The sequence below is a fragment of the Trematomus bernacchii genome, unplaced genomic scaffold (genome assembly GCF_902827165.1).
Source record: "Trematomus bernacchii unplaced genomic scaffold, fTreBer1.1, whole genome shotgun sequence".
Classification (NCBI taxonomy): Eukaryota; Metazoa; Chordata; class Actinopteri; order Perciformes; family Nototheniidae; genus Trematomus; species Trematomus bernacchii.
In genome coordinates, this window is record NW_022987582.1 from 1,802,982 (window position 1) to 1,826,896 (window position 23,915).

General features: G+C 41.7%; 1 protein-coding gene across 1 annotated transcript in view; it reads left to right on the forward strand.

Annotated features, from left to right (window-relative positions):
- The first annotated feature begins 12,445 nt into the window (after positions 1–12,445).
- si:dkey-246i14.3 (ephrin-A4) overlaps positions 12,446–23,915 on the forward strand; it is a 31,021-nt gene continuing 19,551 nt past the window's right edge. Inside the window, exon 1 of the mRNA XM_034128088.1 lies at positions 12,446–12,964. Within this exon, the coding sequence (XP_033983979.1) occupies positions 12,852–12,964 (113 nt within the window). The 5' untranslated portion in view covers positions 12,446–12,851. The remainder of the gene's footprint in view (positions 12,965–23,915) is intronic.

A 23,915-nucleotide genomic window follows, 5' to 3' on the forward strand; every position in this document is an offset into this window, starting at 1 on the left:
ACCAATGTTGCTAATACAATTGCAGGAGGATTACTTTGGCAAGTTAAACGTCTTATCAGCTACATATATAATTCCACTCTGAAAGCAATTGTATTCTTGTTTTATTTTTGGAAAGATATTCTTCCTCTTTTGGGAAGTTGACAGTATAGAGATGACTGAAATTGACGGGGAAGAGAGAAATCTAATAGTGACAAAAATGCGACAATAATCCCAGGACTGACTCAAACTGAGGGCATCACAGTTTATGGTCAGCTCCCTAACAAGGCCCACCAGCACCGTTTATTTCTTCAAGACAGTTTTGTTTGTACCCAAAGACAATGTCATTTTGATAAGTTGGGTCAAAATGATAAGTAGTTTCGTGGACACAAGCAGATTCTAGAGCCCCTGTTTGAAGACTCACAAATCAAATACTCTGTTTCTTATTCATCGAAAAAGTGACATGACTTATTCAATCATTCCTTCTCATGAAGAAAAGAATTAATTTATAAATAAGCAAATATTTTCATTGGACACAAGCTGTCTCCTAAAATGGGTATGTGTAGCATTTGTCAAAGACAGAGATATTTGTTTTAAGTGATTGTGCTGTTACTGCAGTGTTGGACTAATAATAGTCAATATATCATGACCAAATATAAAAATGGTAAAGTGTTGTTAGGCAGTGTAATCTGATTCACTATGTACTTCTTGCTCACTGACCTTTGACCCAGCCTGAACTTGGTGTGAGCTTCTTGCTGTTGTTTGCAGCTCCAGACGAAGGTCAAAGGTCACAGCGTGCTCACAGTTGCAGCCTCCTAACAAGCTACTGTCTACCTATCTGTCATGTCCACGTGACCCCAGAGCACCTATATAGCATGGTAACGCACCAACTACACTATCATTCATAACATAAACAACATAAAAAGTGGATAAATATAAATTATGCCAGGCTGACTTCCAATGAAGTATGGAGCGGTCCAAATCAGCGGGCAAATAGATCAATACTTTTTCCCTTTTAAAAATTGCAAGATCGGGCATTTTGCTTTGGATGAAGTCCACGCTTGATCCTTAATCGTTATGTTTCATCAACTAACAAAGCTGGCATTATTGTTGAAAACCTCCTTGGCAGTTTGCGATGCCCTTCACAGGTTGTTTTATTTTATGATTAACGCACGCCCTCACAGGTCATAAAGGTTGAAATTCCTTCAGCTTTCAACAGCCAGCTGGGACTCTATTGCAAACAGCAGATCACCCATTAAAACCAGTACCATGAGTTATCCTGCCTCCCATCAGTAACCATCGTGGCACACACCTGCTGGCCACAACAACAGCAGCATGCTAATTTCCTGTGAAACCAGCATATCCCATCACCACAACTCCTGTAATCCCTGCAGGGGAGAAAAAGGGATGGATGGATTCCTGAGTATCTGATTGAGTAACAAACAAAATGAATTATTGATACGTAGCTTCTCCATACCAATGAACACACTACACAGATGCACAAAAACCAACTGTGCTACAGCCCATGCAGTTACAGGTCTCTCAGGCTAAACTAATCCTCCAGGAAATGTAATACGTGATTCAATTAGGAGCAGCATATATTGCCAGCTACCTCCTGTGTATGACATGGTACTCTGTGTGTGTGTGTGTGTGTGTGTGTGTGTGTGTGTGTGTGTGTGTGTGTGTGTGTGTGTGTGTGTGGCCCACCCACATCTCTTTGCGATCGTTGAGCACGAAGAGGCCAAAATGTACATGCCGGCGTGAAAAGCCAAGAGATAAACTACACAGTCAAATGTAAATAAATGCTACCTAGAATATGTCTCTGATGGGGAAAAATACTGACTCAAAAAACTGGATTTCTGTATTTTAAAATACAACCTCAAAATGGATAGAATAGCAAACAATAGCCTTACCGCAGTCTCTGGCTTATGCTCTTTATTTGCTTTTCCATTATTCATCGTCTTGTTTTCATGCACTCCCCGTTGTTTTTCATGCTAACAGCATTAGGATGATGCCACTGTCTTTCAAGTGTGTGTCTAAGGGTCATCTCTTGCTTCAGACCCTGAAGTCTAAACAAACAAACAGAAGTGCTCTTCCTCATACAAGGGGTAAACGTTCTCCCTGATATAAATTGCTCAGGATTTCAACGTGTTGAGGGATTTAGTGTAAAGATGGACATTAATAGTGTTTCAATAAGCCACTTCCTCAGTCACTAAGTCAAATTCCTTCTGTAAAGTTTTAAAATTGTATATTTGCCGCAAATTGTAGGAAAGTATATGAATATTTTGTAAATTATTAAAAGGGACACATATGGAACATTGCGGAGTTCTATAACATACTAAACACATACAATATAAAGTCAAACACGTTGAAAATACCAATCATAGTCCTTAGAGGAAGCTTGTTAAAAATGACATAGTCATTGGCAAATAATAATGGCTTTGTATTTTAAAAACGCATGTAGTGAATTACAGCCCGTCTCATGGTCCAGTGGGGGAAGAGATGCAGGACAGAGGACAGGAGTGTTACTCTTTATTGCTCCATCTCTCTTTCACGTCCCCTGAATCCCTAAGTCTCATGAAACTCTCGATAAAAAAAACACACGCTAGCGCAGAGTCCATCTACGACCACTGTATAATATACAGCATGTGGAATAATGAGTGTGTAAGCGCTTCATTTCTGAGTTATGATTGATGTCTCTCTTCCAAAATGAGTCGACAAATGGGGAAAAGAGAGGGAACACACGACGAAGAAGGGATAAAAAAACAGCCACTTAAAAAGCTTTAAACCATTTAACCACATAACCTCAGAACCCTGTCAAAGTCACGCTCAGACCGCCTCTTCCGTCCTGCGTCCCTCTGTACCTCCTCTGACTGCCATTTCAAGTTTCCTCATTGCCAGGATCATGGTATGCACAGTTTTCAACATTATACATACGTCATACTTACATACAGTAAGCGTAATGACACAGCATGTAAAAACAGAGACAACTGGTTTGTATACTCTCTCTATACATACATTAAAACGTTTTTAAACCCCATCTATAATAGTAGTCTTATAAGGTTTTTTTGATTTCCTTTTAGTATGATTACTATTTTGATGCCGTTTGTCTGTTATGTTGCTTTTATTGTTAAGAATAATACTTTGTACTATTATACACTTTTATCCATAACTGTGAAGCTCTTTGGAACTGCTGTTTTTGGAAAGTGGTATACAAATAAAGTTTATTATTATTATTACAGCCCGGCTTTAAATATGTATTTGTACTATGCATGAATCTAGCATTTACTTTTTTGATTCAATGTTCATTCAATGAAATGTAAAAAAACTATGAAAAACTGTCCGATCGATTCCAATTTCAACTAAATTTACAAAAGAAAATAGAGGAACCAATTATTATTTTAATTGAATTCTCTTATTGGTAAAGTGGTTGGTTTTTATGTTTTTATTCAGGCTGAAGTGAAGCTGGAAGTCTGGTCAAATCTGACAAAATAGCCTAGTCCTAAATCCATAATATAGACCAATAATAAGCATGTATTGAGCTTTTTCACATGAAAAAGTGACAAAATTACATGTACTTGAAATTGTTATGTGCACGCTGAAAAGTGCCTGATTTTTGAGTGTGAGGTTGATGCACAAAGGAGCTAATCACGCTGCACAACTTTGAAGAAAATTACAGAGAGAGCTTCAAAAGGATCTTATAAAACTTACAAACATAAAAAGTATTTTTAAAAAACATTATTTTAGAGAAGTTAAAATGGCAGATTGATTCTTAAGTGGCAGGTTAGTTGAACAATGAATAACTTCCTGTTTTTATAAAATGGCAAACTAGGGTCAATTCTGGTAAACCGAAAATCCCTATACTGTTAAGAAAATGATTTAGTATATTCCATTTTAGTGAATGGATTCAGGACACAGCATCTGTTTTGTGAGTCAGTGTTCACTGGCCATAATTCTTGATTTGTAGTTGGAGTAGATGTGCAGAGTTTAATGTACTTTTATTTCTCTTTGGCTATCATTTCCTGGTCCAGATGGGATGAGGGTTTTGCTGAGGATTCACATACAGCTCCTCTCTGATAATCCCTTCATCATCATCATCATCATCATCACACTTAGGTCTGACATCCATCCATCCTCCTACCTACTCTTTTGTCTCCATAACTGCATTTTGTTAAGAGTCACATTCGTCACAAACTACGGAATACATTTACAGTTGCCTAGAAAAATCAGTGGCTCACTGACTGACTGTGATAGTGAGTTAACCCTGATTGGCCGGCCTGTCTGTCTGTCTGTAATCAGAGTGGATGATGGGGGGGCAGGCATCAGACCGGCCGGATGAGTCCCTCATTATTTTCCTCAATACTTTCTCCTGCTCTCATCCCCCACATCAATTTATAATACCGCTCTCTCATTGCGTCTCCTCTCCCACTTTCCCAAGCCTTCTGCTCATCAAATCCCCCTCCTAGACTTATCCATTCCCTATTTTTCATTTCCATGTTCTCTCTGTCTCTCTCTCTCTCTCTCCTGTCTCTCCGTTCTCTCTCTCCCCTGGATATTTAGTTTGATTTATTGCCTCTTGTTGGAAAGGTTGGCGTTTTAATAACTCAGCTCCTCCTCACCCGAACGCAGAGAGAGAGAGAGAGAGAGAGAACGTGCGAGAAGAAGAACTTTAGTAAGCACAAAATAAACGTGCGGACAGACAGCGAGGTTTTTCTAGTGCTTTTCTTTTATCTCCCCAGCACTCTCCTACTCTTTCATGTCTTCCGGTTCCTCTCACCGTTCACTCCCGGCTGAGGATATAAAAGCTAAACGCGCAACCGAAATGGATGTCAATTTGAGCTCCTCTCTGATCTGTGGAGAGAAAAATACACGCGCACACCTAACAGCTGTAATGGACTAAGGATGTGAAAACTGACAAGCACATAAAAGATGGACCATCTGTTTTGAGGTGGAGGAAAGCATGGGACACAAAAATAAATAAAACCCCTAAATACTCATTGATGAAAGAGGGACAGCACTCGGCAGAGACTGGCAGTGATAATAAGAAATAAGTAGAGTTAGAGGTGTGAAATTAACAAAGAGAGACAAGGCTGGAGAAGTATGCTCATCAGCTAATGGGACAGTGGAGGATGAGAAAGTCAGAGAGAGACAGACTGGGAGATTTCTACCACCAAACAGGGCCTTTATTTAGATGGCGATTATTCACACTGGTCATTAGAGAACCATATCACTTTCCCTCATTTACTGAAAGACAGCGAGGAAGGGTGGGGGCGAGGGGAGAATGAGAGGGCAATCATTAGAAGATATCACTTTCACCCGTCTTGTGAGGAGGGGAACAACGCCACAGATACAGTCTGAGAGACAATATCCTGGAGCAATAAGACAATAACTGGCAATTAATAATTCAAGTCACAAACGAGCAGCCGCAGTATTGACACGAAGGAGTTACAAACCCTGTTAACAGAAACTTGTTCATTTAGTTTTCTGTGTCTGCGTTGAAGGTAAATCTATCTGATTGGCGTAATTATGTAGTCTTAGCTATAGGCGGAGATTATTGTTTGTTCTTTAACAGCATATCTCTTCCTAGAGCAATTAAGTTAAAGTATATGCAGAGTTAATTACAGAGCATGAAGTAGGATTATTGGAAAACATGCACACAGTCCTCATTTAATTAAATGTTTGAAGACATTTATCGTAAATCTGTCAAATATTGTGATGTAAGACTGGCAAAGAATAGGCCTTTTTATAAACACACAGATCCAACACACACACAAGGTATTTTCTCTCTCTCACACAGACACACACACACAGACACACACTCAGACACACTCACACAGCTCTAGTGTCTGATTCCGCAGTAATAACTCACAGGAAAAATCGTTGATGGGGAAAAAAGTCATTGACAAGAGGAAAAAAAGAAATCTGCATTTTCATCTTCAGCCCATAATTCTAAAGTGGTCCGGCCTTTTTGAATGTTTCCTCAGGGAACAATTAACTTGCTTTTAGTTCCTACCACATAAGCATGTCTGCCAAATCCCCATCAGATCGCTGCCCACAAAAACGCACACCGACAGTCGAGAGACTACAGCAAAGGCACACACTGGAAAAAATACTCGTATATGAAGAAAGCTACACGCACTGCAACAGCAATAAATTAATCAACACATAGAGGTTAAAAAAAGACAAAAACAACAGCTGTTTTTCCCACGTTAATCCACTTTAATGTAGATATCATAGGTAGATATGCAGTACTATTACTTTACATTGAAAGTTGGCACTGTCACATCTTGACTTTTCTATATCTAAAGTCTGTCTAAGTACATGGCTTGGTGTCCTCTTTAAAGGTTCAAACCTCGATGTGCTGTAATGGGACAGTCACTTCATCTTCTACCCTGCCCCCTCTCTGTCTGTATTTAAATGGAAACCTCTTTCTTGGCACCTAGAAGAATTGTTTCTTTATAGACACCCGAGCATAATTGAAGAAGTTGTAAGTCACAAAAGTGGAGTGTCTTGGCAGTATATAGATCAAGACATAACCTTCACTGCATTTTTGGCAGAGTGTCAAACTGCATGCGCAAAACTGCCACAGCCTCGTTCATCTCAAAGTTAATTTTACTACAGAGGTTCACTCGTCCATCTGGGATGGAGAGGAGGAGCGGAGGGAGATGCAGTTCAGTAGCGGACAGAGAGGGAGAGGATAAATGGTGGAGGAGGTTGACTGCTGGCACGCAGAGAGGACAGAGAGAAAGTGGACAGAGAGCAGAGAGAGACCGCAGAGAGGGGCTGAGTGAATAGAGGGAACAAAAGGACAGATGAATACGCAGAGAGGGACGCGTGTCCTCTTCCTGTTTCCATCTGACTCTACTAATCATCCACACATGCTGCAACGGGGGGGGGGCAGGAGAGAAGGAGGAACACTTTGGAAACAGAGTGAGGATGAGAGCAAATTATGTGATACTAGTTCAGATATCTTTTTACTTGTTTCATTACCTTACATTGAGGAATATACATTGTTCTTCTTTGGTTGCAGTTACTTAAAAGGCAAAACAAGCACCCTGCAAAAACCATTCATCTTACTGTCCTTATCATATACATTTTTATTAGCTAAATTGAGTCATTGTACATTTTTATAAAATACATTTTTGCATGTCACATTGGGAGAAGCACAGGTAAATGATTATAACATAACAATGGCTGAACTCAATAACCTGGTATTGTTTATGCTGACTCACTGTCATCGTTAAGGCTATAGTTACACATGTGCTTTTCCTTCTCTATGACAGGTTAAAAGACAGCCTCTGGTTTTAATAGAAATACATAAACCCATCCTGTATATTTAGTGAATCTATCAAAAGCAGTCTTCCACCATCCTCTGCACGGCTATGAATTCCTGCAGTATAATTTAAGCCAATTCTAGAAAACTTTAGATAAATATCACTGTGACCTAACATCACTGAGCCATATTACCAACTTTAGACCCATTCTCTACTTGTACTATTGTTCCTTTTATTATTGATCATCTCTTAAGTGTCACTTGTGGCCATAAAACATTCTCTCTAGCAGAAGTTACATTGTTCACAATAAGTAGATCAAACAATAAGCTAACGACAGAAATTATGCAAAGGATGCAAAGCCTTTGTTTCAGTCAGTACCATATAGGGCTGCACGATTTGGGGAAATAATCTAATTGCGATTTTTCTGACAGATATTGCGATTACGAAATACGGCCATATCTCCGGCTAGGAAGGTCGTATCAACGTGCTCGAGCACCCCCGCAGCCCGAGCTACGAGTGAAAGAACTAAACTTACATGAAACTTCCGTTGGGTTGCTTTAAAGTCAAGCTTCAGTTTAAGATTCACCCTGTAATAGAAACATGTGATGGAGCATTACTAACCTGACTCAGATGGTTTGCTTCACCAGACCATCTAGGAAAGCTCCATTGGAAGCCATTTGGAAAAGTATTTCAAAAAGACTTGGCAGACCTACTATCATGGGCCACTTCTGATTGGTTAAAAATGACTGGTACATGTGGAGCACAGCACTTCTGATTGGTGTGGATGACTGACACACAAAAAGAACAAACAAAAAAAAGATTACAAAAAAAAAACTAAAATCGATTAATCGTTCAACCCTAGTACCATATAAGTATTAAAGTTTTAATTCCACATCCATCCAACTAGAGAGAGGCAGGCGAGAGGGAACATAAGGAAAACAGGCTTTTTAATACATGTAGATGAACAAACAGAAAAGGAAAGAAAAGCCAATGGAGAAAGACAGAAAGGTAGATTGGACACTTTGTCTGTGATGATGAGGGGAAAGAACAGACACCATCGTATTGCTCATCTCAGTGTTGTATTCAGTAAGGGGCACTTACATAGTCAATAAACATGGATCGCACATATAAGAGACCTTTCCTTCCTTATTTGCTTACATGACGCTCACTGTGCCGACAAAAACCCCGACTACTGCATCGAAAATCTGTCCGACATACCAAACTCATCTTTTCTTTAAAGATTGCAACTATTAGTCACCAAAGAAGTTAAAGTGGCTCCTCAGACAACAAAAGAGTGAAATTAAATAAAGGAAAAAACACAGATGTCTATCAATTCACAGTGTGAGTGATGTGAAAAAGTAAACAGAGAAAAAAAATGGTGCTGAGGAGGAAAGAGAGGAAAATAGGTAGAGGCTCTTTGTGGGAATTAAGAAATTGTGGCGAAAAGCATTCAATAAACACGTCTCTATAGTAACCAAGATGTAATTTGCTTAGTGAGAAAAGGAGAAAGATGGAGATTGAGGGGGAGTGATGGAGAGAGGGGAATAGAAAAGCATTTACCATCACTGCTTGAGTCCAGAGCTGTAATTACGGAACTGAGACGCAGCGAGAGAAGGGGAGGAAAAGAGCGAGGTACACACAAGAAAAGAGATGCACACAATGTACTTTCACAAAAAGGAGAAGGTACAAGAAGGTTTCACTTTGTGTGAAAATACACACAAAGTGATGACCCCATAAAATTGGCACTGTTGCAAATAAATGTATTAGGCGTTGCAGAGAAAAAGCAGGGAGGGGGGGAGCACACAATGACATAAAAAGAAAAGAAAAAGTTATGAAAAGGCTTCTTTTGTAAGGTAGTGTGTGTGGGAAGTGAGGTTAAAAAAAACATAATCAAACCATGGCTGATCATTAAGCCAAATAAAAAAAAATCAACACCTCTCTGATTAAGTGGAGACAAGAATTAAGTTAAGTCGCTGGGACAACACAAATAAAATCATGGATGGGAAGAGAAGAAGTCGAAGTACAAGTGAGGACGGAGAATAGTGACAGGCGAACCAAGATATCTTATGGCAAGCCGTAGTTCTCGAAAGATGAGTGATAGACAGGCCACGATGTGCATGAAACATTCAAGCATATGGCCGATCAAAAATAGTAGGCGACCAAAAATAGCGGGATTACAGAGGAGACGGAGAATGGGGCCAGTGCCGCTCTGTGTGTGAAAGAAAAAGAGACAGAGTGATATAGGGAGAGGAGTGTGTTCATGCTGTGTAAGTGTTTCAGGAAAAGCAAGTGTGTTTGTATAGGGGTAGTTGATTACAGCTCTGCTGAGTGGCTTGGCGTTGGCCTGTATATGTGGAGATAACAGGATTAAGGGGCTACTGACACTACTGTACAAGAGAGAGGGAGAAATGTGAAGTGTGAAGAGAAGGAGAGAGAGAGAAGGAACAGCAGGAGAAGGAAGACACATGAAGAGAGATTTCTGAAAATTCCTTTGACATTTATTAATAATACTTTTATGGAAAATCATTCACATAAATGGGTGACAAACTTGAATAAATGAGCCACTTAATACACATTTCCTTACAAGGCACTTAATTGAATCAGTCAGTGAAGTAAAACAATGATATGAATCATACGTTATGGCCCTTAGAGTTGAACATGAATGGGCAATCTTTGGAAAGATATGTGAAACCGTTTTCTCTATCCTCATAACATCAGGAATTATTATTTGGAAGAATCTTCAAGTGATTGAAGCCCTTCTGGAGGCTTCTCTGATCCCAACACCTCACTAAGATACTTTTATCTGTTTTGTATTTTCTTTAGTGTGACTTATGCATTTCATTTGGAAAAAAGCTGACCACTTCTTAAGCCTCTTACCTCAGATTCGATTTAAGAAGGAGCCCAGGAAATATATACATTAACTATTGAAAATGACAAACTAGTTCACGCCTGGAGCAATGACAGTGATATGTATTTACAGAGAACTGCAGAAAATCAATGCAGACTTTTGTATTGGACTTTAAGTTGTGATATTCATGAATCTTTTTTAGCCTAGTCCGAGTTGGCGGCTGTGGCTCAGTGGGTAGAGTGCTGGACTTCGAATCAGGGGGTAGCAAGTTCGAGTCCCACTCCAGTCAGCATGTCGTTGTGTCCCTGGGCAAGACACTTCACCCCAAATTGCTCCTGTGGGGATTGTCCACAGTACTGAATGTATATAAGTCGCTTTGGATAAAAGCGTCTAACATATGACATGTAATGTAATGTAATGTAATGTTATGTTTTAAAAGGCCCTGAAAACCTCTTTTCTCATTTAGCTTATTGATGTATGTCATCTTCGACACACGCCAAATAACAGTTTTTGGTAGGCTATTCTTGCTTCTCTGAATGGTAAACTCATGACACCTTAACATGTTTTCTTCCATACATAATACACTTCCACTGAATCTTACATGAATGAGAGAGTATAGGACACACACTATGGGATAACAGACATTTTTTGCTGAGATAAACTGTGCCAGGAGATGTGGGGAAAAACATTTTGACCAGTAATGAGAAGATCAATGAGAGGGAAGATTAGGACGAATGATGGATAGAGATTGAAGAAAGATTTTTTGGAAAGAGTGCTCAAAATGATGAATAGCAGACACAGGATGTGCAGGGTGTGAAACAAATATTTTAGGAGGAGAGGAGGAAGGGAAAGGTTTGAGGACGAATAGAAGTTTAAAGTGCTGATATTTATTTTTCTGCCTGTTTAGTTAAAACGGCTATTAGTATGTGCGAAATTCACCAGCTTTGCAATCAAAGCGGCTCTTAATTTAGTGCCTCATACTGTAGATTTCAATTGGTGCTCCCATGAGGTAAATGAGGCCACTTTTCTCTCCAATGTAATCTGAGTCAAGGGGGGGGGGGAACTGGTCAATTTATAGTCTGAGACACAAGAGTTAGCTGCAGGGCCGCATACTTAAACTGTTCTGATTCTGAAGTCAATTCCAAATTGAAAGTCAGAAAGTTTTCCAAATAGAAAGACGGAAAATTAAATGAATTTTCACAAAGCATTATTAACCTCTGGCACTCTTACAACATGTGTTAGGTTTTGTCTGGTCCAATAGATCAATCAAAACGAGAGAGAGAGACCCCAGCAGAGAGTTTCTCCTCTGTGGTCTGCTTTACTGAGCGCTATCACTAGGGACAAATTAGCCACACAGGAGCACTGAGGCATCATGGGAAATTAATGATCAGGACCTCCAGGAAGTGAGCTAATGAGTCCTAGTGCCACACGCACTTGTACACTATGAGCCAGACACACACATACACAGGATAAAAGATGGAGAAAGCAAGAGAAGGAGGGGGAACCTGCAGAAAGGAAATAGCCAAATGTGCAATTGCAGCAGCAAATAACACAAAGCTATCAATGTATCTTTGACTGGGTGAGTGATAGGGCTGGAACAATAGTAATCACAGACCCACACACACACACACATACTTAAGAGAATCAGATAGCCTAATTAGAGGGGACCACCAGTGGCTTTTGCCCATGGAGGCGTAGTGATTACTGTCACTACACCCTCCCCTGGGGCGTCTGACAACAACCAGTGAATTAATACTTATCAACACATACACAGGCGCACGCACGCACAGGCGCACGCACACACACACACACGCGTCGCTAAACCAAATGAGGGGTGGTGTGGCGCCACACTATTTGATTCTGTTATGTGTTGGGTACCTGAACGCATCATTTTACCAGGTAACGTTGCCCTACTATGAGCTATAGCTACGGTGACTATAGGTTAAAGCTGGAAGGAAATGTGTTATGCTTGTTGAATTCTGTGAAAGGCACATCTCTACTGGAGTATACCTAGGCCTATAGGTAAACACCCTGCATCAGCTGCCCGAGGACTGTGTGTGTTGGAGCATAATGAAAGACGTTTAAATAATAAATAAATTGAGCATCTAGCTCCAGATGAGTCGTGTCAGGGGGGAGAAAATAGGGGGGGGGGGGGGGGGGTGACAGTGACAGCCTGTCTCCCCACACCAGTCGGCGCACCTCTCCAGGATTTAACCCCGCACTACAGTATCACACATCACCACACCCTTGCCCGGTGATTGGCCCAAAGTTTCCCGGGCCCCGCCCTCAGCTCAGCGGACCCTCCCTTCGTCGCTCTCAGCCTGTTGCTGCCAAACCAGCTGGCATTTTCAATTGATATCCTGAGCCAGGACTTTGTACCCGAAATCCTGACCTTTAAACCCAGGTTTATTGTCTTTAATTAATTTCCAAGACTGAGCTCAAGAGTTCCTTTACGGTCATGCGGACCACGGAGAAACTATCAGGAAATGCTCCCTGTGGAAACCCTCACCTCCCACTCTGCAGCCTGTGATTTAACCTGCTATTTTTTAGAAGGACTTTAATCACTTTAGCCTACCTTCATGCATCATGCGAGACTGCAGCAGCACATGACGTAGAAGTTTGTTCACGAGTTGGTGAATCTGCTGGGGAAAAACTGCTCAGCCAGCTCCTCTGTCGGGGTCTCCTCACCTGATCCGCACGCCACTCCCAGCCGCCGGTGCGCAGCTCTTTCCGGGGGGCCCGAGGCGGCCAGGATGGGGACACCGGGGGATCTGCCTGCTTGGAAAGTGACGATGTTCCTCTTTAATTTAATCTCAGCTGTTGTGGCCAAGAGACACATCGTTTATTGGAATTCAACAAACACAAGGTGAGAAAACACTGTGTGCTTAATGGTGCTCCTCTCCAGAAATATGTAAAGTGATTTTTTTTTATGAAAGTGGGCCAAATTATGGTTTATGTCGGTGTAAAGTTTAATTTCAACTTTGCACTGAGCATTGCTGGCCTAAACTTGCTCTGACACACTCTTGCGCAACTACCACAATAATTCCTACTAAATGAGTCAGACCTCTGTTGTTTTAAGGAATCTTTGCGATGCTGCATCACGTCCCAGAACCTAAACACATCACTAACTCAAAAGCCATCAGACTGGTATTTTTGTCAAAGAAGAAACCTGAGTGGCCTGATCTCACCTTCGTCCTGCAGCTATCTTTATAGTAATGACTACACTTTGACCCATTACTTTCACATGTCCACAGCCTTTTAGTCAGTTATTATTCTACTTATAGATATGCCAGATGTAAGGGTTTCTTCATAAGTGTTTGCTCTAAATAGTGTCCTAGATAGCATTCTGAGAACACAAGTGTGTATTAAAGTCTAAAGTGTTGCTGAGCATAAGTGAATATGTAGTTAGATAATGGGAAGGTGTGTGTTTATGAGTAAAGAGTTGATTTGGGGCCATTAGCAAGCCAGAGCGAGGCTCACCTGCTGATCCAGGTGTTCCAGTCTGTCTAATTGAGGGGTTGAGGTGAGAGACCTGCAGGGCCAGTAGGACTACTGCCCAAAATAACACACTCCCTCACCTTCTTATTTAAAGACTCTCGCTCTCCGTGCGGCCTTACTCCCCAAGCACTCTTTCAGATAAGCCACTGGCCAGAGAGACCACTTTGTTTTGTCTAGTCCTGTCTTGTATTTAACATTTTGTGGATGCAAAAATGTACAGAGATATGACTCTCGGGACGGATAATTTCCCCAACTGCTCCTTTGTCAGATCTACAGGCCTCATCCTGTGCTGGAGTCAGCTGAGATTGTATCTAGTGTGTCCAGGCGGGTAAAACCCAGTCCTGTAATTGGGATCCAACCGAAATGTGCCGGGGAGGAAGACTGTGAGGATTAGGAAGCACCTTCTTGTTCCCCGGGGATTCAGGGATGAATGGTCACAGTCTGTGGCAGGGCCACACAGTTGGCTACAACACCACACAATCACAATGCCATCAGCATCACGGCGGCGGGTAACCCACTGTGGCAGAGAATCGCTCTCATCAGCAACACCACCCAATCACAAAGCTATCAGCAGAGCCGTGATGTTGCTCCCGGTCCAAAATCCCCTGGGTTTACTGTTTCATGCCTCTCCTCTCCTTTCCTCTCCTTTCCTTTCCTCTCCTCTCCTCTCCTTCTCCTCTCCTCTCCTCTCCTCTCCTCTCCTCTCCTTCTCCTCTCCTCTCCTCTCCTCTCCTCTCCTCACCTCTCCTCTCTCCTTTCCTCTTTTCCCTTTCCTCTCCTCACTCTTCATTACCTCCCTTGTTACATCCCGCTCTCCTTTTCATTTTTTCTCTGCACTCCCCCCTCCTCGTCCTCCCGCCTCTTTATCTCTCACGGCTCCCTCCTGCCCAGTGATGGATATTGGCGGCGTGATTAGTTGAGCTTCAGTCATTTTCCCATACCATATTTTCTATTAGCTGCCAGCCAGCTAGCCAGTATGTCCTGAGGCCTGTAAATGTAGCCTGGCATGTGAAAAGGAGCGCAGGGACAGGAGAGCGATGCTTCTGTTGGCATGAAGATACACTGCAGGATCAACTCATGCTTATGGTACACTGATCACTTCAGATCACACAATAAGATTTGTCTCAAAGATATTCACCTTTTTTAAATCTCCATATGTGAGAGGCTGAAAACTGTTTCTGCAGTAATCTTTGCATAAAAAATCAACTAGCTGTCCATTATTTGCAATTATTTCTCTGTCAATAAAATAATGGATTAGTCAAATAATTGTTGGAGCTTTATCCACAATGTTGTCAAAGTTTAAATTAAAATACATGTATTTTTATGTACTATCTTACGCTCATGGTTTTGCTTTATGAGCTAGCATCTTTCAACTGTTTTGATTCAGTTTCATTGGGTTTCATCACTTTTGTTAATTGTGTCTTTGCTCTGAAAAAGCTAATGTATAGGCTATGTCGTAGCACACCCAAAACAGATATGTCCTTCATAAAGTTAATAAAGAACAAATCAGAGCAAAATGTGGTCCTAAAGAAAGAAACACAATTTGAAATGCTAGTGTTGGACGGTGTGTGTGCTTAGTTTGTAAAAAAAGCCACTCTTTACTAACCGTTTGCAAACATAATAACTTTACAAGGTAATATGTCAAAGTTATGTTCCCAAAAATCAATGAATGTAGTATGAAATAGCATACTTCTATATTTTTGTAAACGTATGAGCAGAGGAAGCAAGCTGCCGTTACAGACATTACATTTAAGGCTCGCCTCGTATATAACATCACTGTAGCTGGTGAGAAAACAAGCCCCTCTTTATTACGGATGACAGAAGACATTCTCTGGCCATCACCTTTCATTTGACATCTAGATTTATGGTTTTAATGAAGCAGGGGCAGTGAAGTGGAGACTGAAGGGCCGTGTTGCTCTGCTCTTCGCTTTCTAATATGGCTGTAACAAAGGCTCGCTGAAGCTCTTTAACTGGCACACATTTAGCACCCTGCAGATTGAAAAATGGAGCTCTGAAATGAAAGTGATAGACTGATGGGAGGGTCAGCGCTGAACATCGTGGAATCAAGACACCCTTGCCTCTTTCCATTGTGGGACTCAAGTGGTTCGACTGCCCTTTTATGATTTTATGAACCGCCATTTACGATCGTTCCTTGTTTTATAACAGCGTTTCTCTCAGAGCGATAGTTCCTTATAAGAGGAGAAATTATTTGTTTTACTTCCTGGAGCAGTTAAAGGTTAGTAAAATATTATAACTGCTGTGCTCTTAGCTTGAGTGTGTGCTGACAGTACAGTATACCTCGGCTCTCCCATGAGTAGCAGGCTCAGACTAGTTTATTGGTGTATTCAGCCCCCTCCTCTGTTCCATGGTGTGCTTTAAAACTTAGGCCAAATAAGTTGACCAGCCTCTTTGCTGACACTGGCTGCTTCGTGTGCTGCATTCATCCTCATAAATTCACTCAGGATCTGTCAGAAAGTTTACTACGTAGCACCAAAACTTTAGGAATTGAATTGCCTTTTTTCCCCACACAAGAGATATGGCTTTTAGGATACTTTTGCCACTCGTTTATGGGCTGCTCATACATCTGTAATAAGAATAAATGTCACCCAAACTCGAGCCTTAAATCAGCTACTCCATTTCCCCGTCCTCTTGACTTATCCTTGGTCTTGGCACACACCTCTACTATTGCTTTCTCCTTTTACCTGACATGGCAGGAGGCGAACTTGTTGCAACAGTTCTTTTCGGATCACAGCTCTAACTCTTGTTTCCAGTCACCTCTTGTCTTTCCTTTGCAGAGCCTAGGATTACCAAGGTGTCAATTAGAGATAAGCGTTTCACAAAAGGGGATACCACACAACAAAAAAATTATTCAAACCAATTTCTCTTACCTCTATATTTATGTATTTCTCACTCTGGAACTCACTCTGCAAGTCTGGACACAGAATGTAACTCCACCAGAGTCCTCTGAACTCTCTCTCTTACCTCCTCATCTGAGTCTCTCTCCCCTTTCTGGCAAAAGCTCAGGGCGAGCTCCAAGCCAGTGAAGCGTGTTTAAACAATGCGTGAGGAGATGAATATTTGTATTGGTTTTCTGTATCTTTATTGAAAGCAGCCCTCATAAGTCTTCTGTGTAATCTCTGCTCTGTTTATGCATAATTTCCCTTTGTGTGCACTCATGAATGATCTACTTTAAATACCAAAGTAAATCACATTCTGCTCTGCATACCTTCTCACACACACATACACAGACACACACACATACACACACTTGCCATGTACAGTAAAGTGAAAGCAGACAGTGTTTGTAATTGTGTCTTGTGTCTTGGGAGATGATTGCACTTCTAGACTGATTTCTTTCTTTATATATTTTTTATTATTTCTTCACCGTCAATGGGTCTATGTCTATCAATTCCTTCTGTGTTGTGTGTGTGTGTGTGCAAATGAATGTATTTATCGTACTTCCTGATATCTCTCCTCACTGTGTCTGTCTCTCTGCTAATCTCTGTCTTCCCCTGGTAAATGATTAACATGGAGAACCTGGCTGAACTATAATCAACAAACCCACAGTGAGGTAATTACCACCTTATTCCCTGTCCTGCTAACAAAGCAATCTCCCCCCCCCCCTCTCTCTCTCGCTCTCCATGTCTCTGTCTTTCCCTCTTCATCTGTCATCTAACTGTATCAATCCCCCTTTTCTGTGTCACTGCCTATTGTCTAGCTCACTGCTGCGCTGCGGTCTGTGTAGATCAGAGATGTGTTTGTGATAGTGATTGTGTAACTTATCTGTCCCTGTAAATGTGCTTTGTCTGTTTGTTTGTGGTATTGAGTGTATTATCTGGAGGTAAACGAGTGTATTATCTGGAGGTAAACTATGGATGAGTAAACTTTGTGTACTTGCGCTTCTTCTTCTCTGTCTGAAAACAATGAGGCAGTGATTTTTAGTGCCAATGTTGTCGGTTGAAGTTGTTTTTAGTGGAACTATAGTAATGTGTGGTGTGTGTGTTTAATTTTGGAACTAACCTACCGGTTTGAGAACTCTCTGTTCCCTTGAGGGGAGATGAAGTGTGATAATTTCCGTTCTGGAGAAACAAAACCCAGAAATGCACCAGGATGCCCAGCCCTATTAAAACCTTTCATTCATTTGTGATCCTCCACATGATTCATCGTTTTTACAAGTTTTCTGAGAATTTCTCTTTTCCGCTCACAGCACGCAGTGAAAGTGGCTACGACTGTAAAACCTCCTCAGTTCCGGCCAGCGGTGTGCGGCTCTGGGAATATTTACCAACCGCTGTGCTGGCCTCTCGTCTAAATAGGTCATTGTTTTGTTTCCACTCGTTAGCTGATTTAAGGTGTGACTAAAAAAAGGAGCCTTACTGCCTTAGGATACTTAATTATCCAAAGGTGGGGCATGCAGATACAGTATTGTGCAAATGCGTCTTTGGTTCTAAAGTGCAACATTACGATAAGCTCCTTTTCTGAAGTGAATCCTTATAGATATATGTGGCTACTAACTATATCCGCGTCAAATCAGCAATCCTCTATTTCCCTTTTTTAGTGTTATATTATACAGAGGAGTAAAACCAAAATAAAAGTTTCAAAATAACCTTTGCAACGCAATTAAAGGCAGAGATGTGTACACGGAGAGATTGAAGCAAACTGTGTTTAAAATGAGATTTAGTCAGAGGCCTAGCAGTGAGGATGTCTGTATTAAAATGGATCAGATAGTCACAGTGCAGCTTGGAGCCGTTGGAGCAGACATGGTGAACAAGCATGAAAGGACGCTCGCTCTCTCCTCCTGGTCAGGATATTTAGTCAATCAATACCAATTTAACACCAAGATATTATCGCCCGGCTCCTCGCATTATCTCCAGACTGCATATGGACCCATCTCTTTCCCAATTTCTCTCCACCGCGCTGCCCTGTTTCTCTGTGTACACAGATCAATATTAGGTAGCATTAAGCTGTAATAAGTAGTATTGTACGTATGTTTCCAAGTGGCGTAGAACAGCTGTGGAATGAAATGAGGTTCAGCGTTGTCTGCCGCTCCGATTGGCACGGCACAGCCTGGTTTTGGCACAAAATGGCTGCCGTGCCGTATGTGTGTGGAGAGGGTGGTTATGGGGGTTAAGGGCTGCTGGTGAGCACAGAGCGGGAGCACATTCATTCATTCAGGGCACACAATGAGCTGGCATTGTTGTAGGTGTCGGGCCAACTGTGTATTTCTTCCACATACAAAACAGCTATTAAATTATGGCGTGAGAATATGTGGCCTCAAAATGTGGGAAACATTATCAACTTAAGCTTGACCATAACACAATCTGCTGGTTGTTTAGCCAATACGGGCATTTTTTCAAATAGCACAATGACAGGCACAGACAGGCAGGAACACACACACACACACACACACACACACACACACACACACACACACACACACACACACTCAAGTACATATAACCTCACACAATACTCTTCCACTCAGCTCAGAAATCCTGCCAAAAGGCAACCTGGGAATTCCCCGAGAAAGAAATTGAATTAGTATTGACCCAGGCTGAGCAAAAGGCTGTAGCAGGAACCCGGATTATTACACCATACAAGGTGCTCGCTGCCAGGAGGACACTGAGACATGTTTGCCATCAGTCCTCAAATCTTCAAAGGTGCTTACAGACAGTTGCTCCAGAATCTCTTTCTACTGCCTGTGTGTGTTTTCCATAGATTTACAAGAGATGCTGCAGTTTTCCTTAATTTAAGAATACAGAGAGACACGTGGATGTTTAATTTACCCAACAACCCTGATGCACAGTTTCACATTTTATTTATATGAACGTATTAAGAATATTAATCGAGTGCCCCGTTGTGCGATCATTTACACTCGTTTTGGTCACCACATGAGTCCTGTTAAAAGCAGGTAGGAAAGAAAATCAGTTTAAGGCGTAACGCCTGTATCTTTCAAACTGATTTGATCTGACAAGCCACGGATTTGAAGACACAGTGCTAAGTTGTCGTTGCGAGTTTCATACTTGGACAATTTCAGATTGTGATAAATATGAATATATTTTAATATCAGCCTTCAGTAATGCCGGGTTGACCTACCAACTCAATGAACCTGGTATCTGTTTTAACTGTTATTTTTTCATAATTGTTACAATGTAGAAGAAGAGAATACTTTTTAATTGATGCTTTTTTATGGATTTGACTTTGAAAAAATATTGTAAAATGTCATGACTTACCGCATTCTGCAATTTATGAACTTTTAAGAAGGATAAAAGCTATTCTGCTTTAAATGAAATCATACAACATCTACTATGACTCCTTGAACGGTAAAAAGCAGAAAATACACTGCAGGAGTTCACGAGTTTGCTTATGTAAGTTGTTATCTTTGACCTGGCAGCTTGTCAGTCTTTATTTATTGATTACTTTTGATTAATTATGTATTCTACAAATCCACCTTTACAGCACATATGTTGCCATGTCATGTGCTTGCTGCAGTGCGGTGTGAGATGGTGAGCCTCCAGACGCTGTATAAGAAAGATAGTAGCGGCCGTCTTCACACAAGACCAAACTTTATGGACTAATAAACCTGCTACAAAGAGCGGCTTCACTACACTTCTTCTAGACACAACAATGAAACACTTAGATACAAATACTCAAAGGGCGGGAACATGTGTGTTTGTTAAGGAGGTGTGTAACTTTTGTGTATTAAAATGATTCTGCTTATCAGTTACCTCATAAAAAGGAGCTTTGTCAGCACCTTTTTCTAGTTCCTGAAAAACACCTTTCATCCTGTGCTTTGTGATTTCCAGAGGCGATGGATCACATGACAAATGTGAACATATTTTGAATCTGCTCGATTTTTCCATGGTGGAACAAAAGCTAATATTATGTTGCTGTTTGCCTCCCAGAAGTATGGCAGCACAGCCTACTTTCCAGCCCCCAGTGATGTGAAACACACATTCCGCCTCTTTGTTTCCTTTTGGGCTGGCATACACATACCACACACGCACACACACCACATATGAATATACATTCCCTTTCTGCTTCCTTTTCTCGTCAGCCCTCAGAGATTATAAAAACATTAGACCTGCACTGAAGGGAGCGAGGGATGGAGAATGCGTTAAAGCAGAGGATGGTAGAGAAAGAGTCAACAGATTTCAACTCCCAAAACAGCTCAGGATGGCCCCGAGGGAAGGAGGGATGAGGTGAGAGGGAGAGAGGGAGAGAGGGAAGAAAGGATGTCAGCAGGAATTACTATCACTGTCTAAAAGCAGGCGTGAGGAGCAACCCCCTTCTCCTCCCCTCCCTCCGTCCCAACACACACACACACAGGGGCTGTTTCACACACACTCGCTCTGTGATGCTCTTATACAGGTGTGGTATAGAGACACACACTACGAGTAGTAGCTGTGTGCGTGTTGACTAAGCATATTGAGTAGTGTATGCATGTTGTAAAATTACAGTAGAGTCCTTTTACCTGAGTTAAACAAAGACGAAGCATGACTGGAATGTGGTATCATGAGCTTATTCAAACATGCCTGGGCTCAGATTTTTTGAGGCTTACAGTGGATTAGAAGATATGGTTTTTGTTTTGTGTGTGTGTGTACCAGCATATTTAGACGTGTTATTTTTGTTGCAATAACCAGCACCACTTGATCTCCGGGTGTGCAGTATAATGCTCAGCTTGATCCTCGTCTCCTGGCAATTTCACTGCTATTTTTTCTCTCAGCTTCCTTGTTCTTTTTTCTCAACATTTGTTCCAATCAAATCTTTTATTTATGAGTTCAAGGAATGTTTTTTTTCTCCAGAATTATTTCTTTGATCAACCTGCAGTTGTGCAGCTAGATAAGTGCGGTATGGTGCATACTGTACAGTATTGGTTTGCTTTTGAGTGATGCCAAGGTAGACCTTACCATCTACTACACTGACAGGCTGCTGACACGCTAGTATGCAGAGTGGGGACATAGTGTACAAACAATAAGGGGCTAAGTTGATTAAATTGCATATTTCTTTACAGATTTCTTTATGTAAACTGTCATTTTTGATTAATTGCTCTGTCACTATCCAAAAATATGTTTTGTTATATTCATCAGAAATGATCAGATGGCTATCATTTATAGTCTGGGAGCATCCTGAGTGTTGTTGCGAGTGTTGTTCTGAATGGAAGATGGGAAAATTGCCTTGTCCCAAATCTCCATAGCGGTGGCCTTGTAGCAGGAGAACTCATGAATCTCATTGCTCTCCTATTCAGCTGGAAATTGAGTTCTTGTACGCAGCACGCTTCTCAAAACACTGCTGCGTGTTTATGATTGTGGAATTAATGTGTGCTCACCTAAAATACACTCAGTGACAAATGCCTAGTCATGAAAGTCAGAAAACGCCTTAGTCGCAACTTTTTACATTTGAGGAGTTTCACTGATGGATTTCTTTTCAGAACGAAAAAAGTTTAGAGCGGTTTTGTTTAAAAAAAGGTCGATACTGAATACTTTGCGGGTTTTCTGTGGTATTTGCTTAGTTTGCAGTGGATTTACAGTGGACTTAGTCTGTTACTATGAAAAAAACCTGCTCACCACACTCTGCCACACTGTACTCTGTGCGTGTCACTTTTGGGTCATTGTGGTTGATTACTTTAAAGTAGAGACCAGTCCATTTTAATCCCAAATTAATCATTTAATCCCAGTCCAGCGCCCGGCTGTTGTTCACACTATATGTCAGACTGCCGTCTGCACCTCTCCTGTTGACCCTCACTACTTCCTTCCCCTCCTAAATCCACCTCCCCCTTCTTCCCTCTTATTGTGTCTTAAACCCTTCATCAGTGTTGTGGAACTCAACTGGCCTTTCTAAGAAATGCAGTGGCATCCGGCTTTGAGGCAGATAATGGCAGCCCAAATATTAAAACCAAGAATTTAATTTCACACGCTGCAAAGCAATGGATAAGCTAATGCGTATGTGCTAAAGTGAATATGCTGTATCAAGTTATAAATAACACATAGTATAGTAGCCTTGAAACCAAATGGACAGATTTTGTTCAAATGTCTCAATAATTGTATTTCCAGCTGATTGGTATTAGACGTCAGTGTGAGTGTCCTATCTCTGGTGTGAATATGTGTTCGTGTGAGAGGGCGGAGGCGAGTGGCTGGCTGTGCGTGACTAGAACAGGACAAAGCTGGCTGCCTTGAGGGGGAATAGGGGGGACCTTCCATATCCCTGATGCACAGAGCGATGCGAATCTTAACGGTTGTGACGGAGAAAGATGGAGAGGGAGGGAGAAGCATGGATCGTCTGTGAGGGGGGGGGGAGAGGGGGCCAGTTTAGTCTCCTGGGATTCCAAAGCAGTGACCGTGAAAGTGCTTAGATAAACAGAGAAAAAGAGGGAGTGGGGAGGGAGGGAGGGCGAAGTGGGTGAAATGGTGGTGGAAGAAGCAATGGAGGGAGAAGGTGTGTAGACACTCTGACAGAGGGAGGAAATGAGACCCGCTGAAGATGGGGTGGGAGAAAGCAGATGGGAGTGAAAGCAAGTATAGAAGTTTTTAAATAAGTTCTCCATGAGTCAGAGGGACGGGAAGAGCAGGCTGCCACTCTATTTACTCCCTAACTCGTGTGCCTCTCCCATCTCTCTCTCTCCATATTCTCCTTTGCACTCTTTCTCTGTCTTTAAATAATTCAGGCCTCTTGGCTGTATTAGCAGCTTTCCTTGACGTGTGTGTGTGTGTGTGTGTGTGTGTGTGTGTGTGTGTGTGTGTGTGTGGTGTGTGTGTGTGTGTGTGTGTGATGTGTGTTGTGTGTGTGTGTGTGTGTGTGTGTGTGTGTGTGTGTGTGTGTGTGTGTGTGTGTGTGTGTGTGTGTGTGTGTGTGTGTGTGTGTGTGTGTGTGTGTGTGTGTGTGTGTGTGTGTGTGTGTGTGTGTGTGTGTGTGTGTGTGTGTGTGTGTGTGTGTGTGTGTGTGTGTGTGTGTGTGTGTGTGTGTGTGTGTGTGTGTGTGTGTGTGTGTGTGTGTGTGTGTGTGTGTGTGTGTGTGTGTGTGTGTGTGTGTGTGTGTGTGTGTGTGTGTGTGTGTGTGTGTGTGTGTGTGTGTGTGTGTGTGTGTGTGTGTGTGTGTGTGTGGATATCCAGCCCTTGGACTGGCCATTCCTCCACTGCTGAGTTAAAGGCAGAGGGAATGCATACCTGGGTTTAACGGTCTATGTTGCCTATCCAGCATGTGACCTTCACATCATGGAGAGAGACAAAAACAGAGTGCAAGAATGGGAAAGAGTGTCGACGGCATCAGAAGGTTGACCCACTTATTAAATGATGGATTCTCAAAGCCAACTCTGATTTATTGGC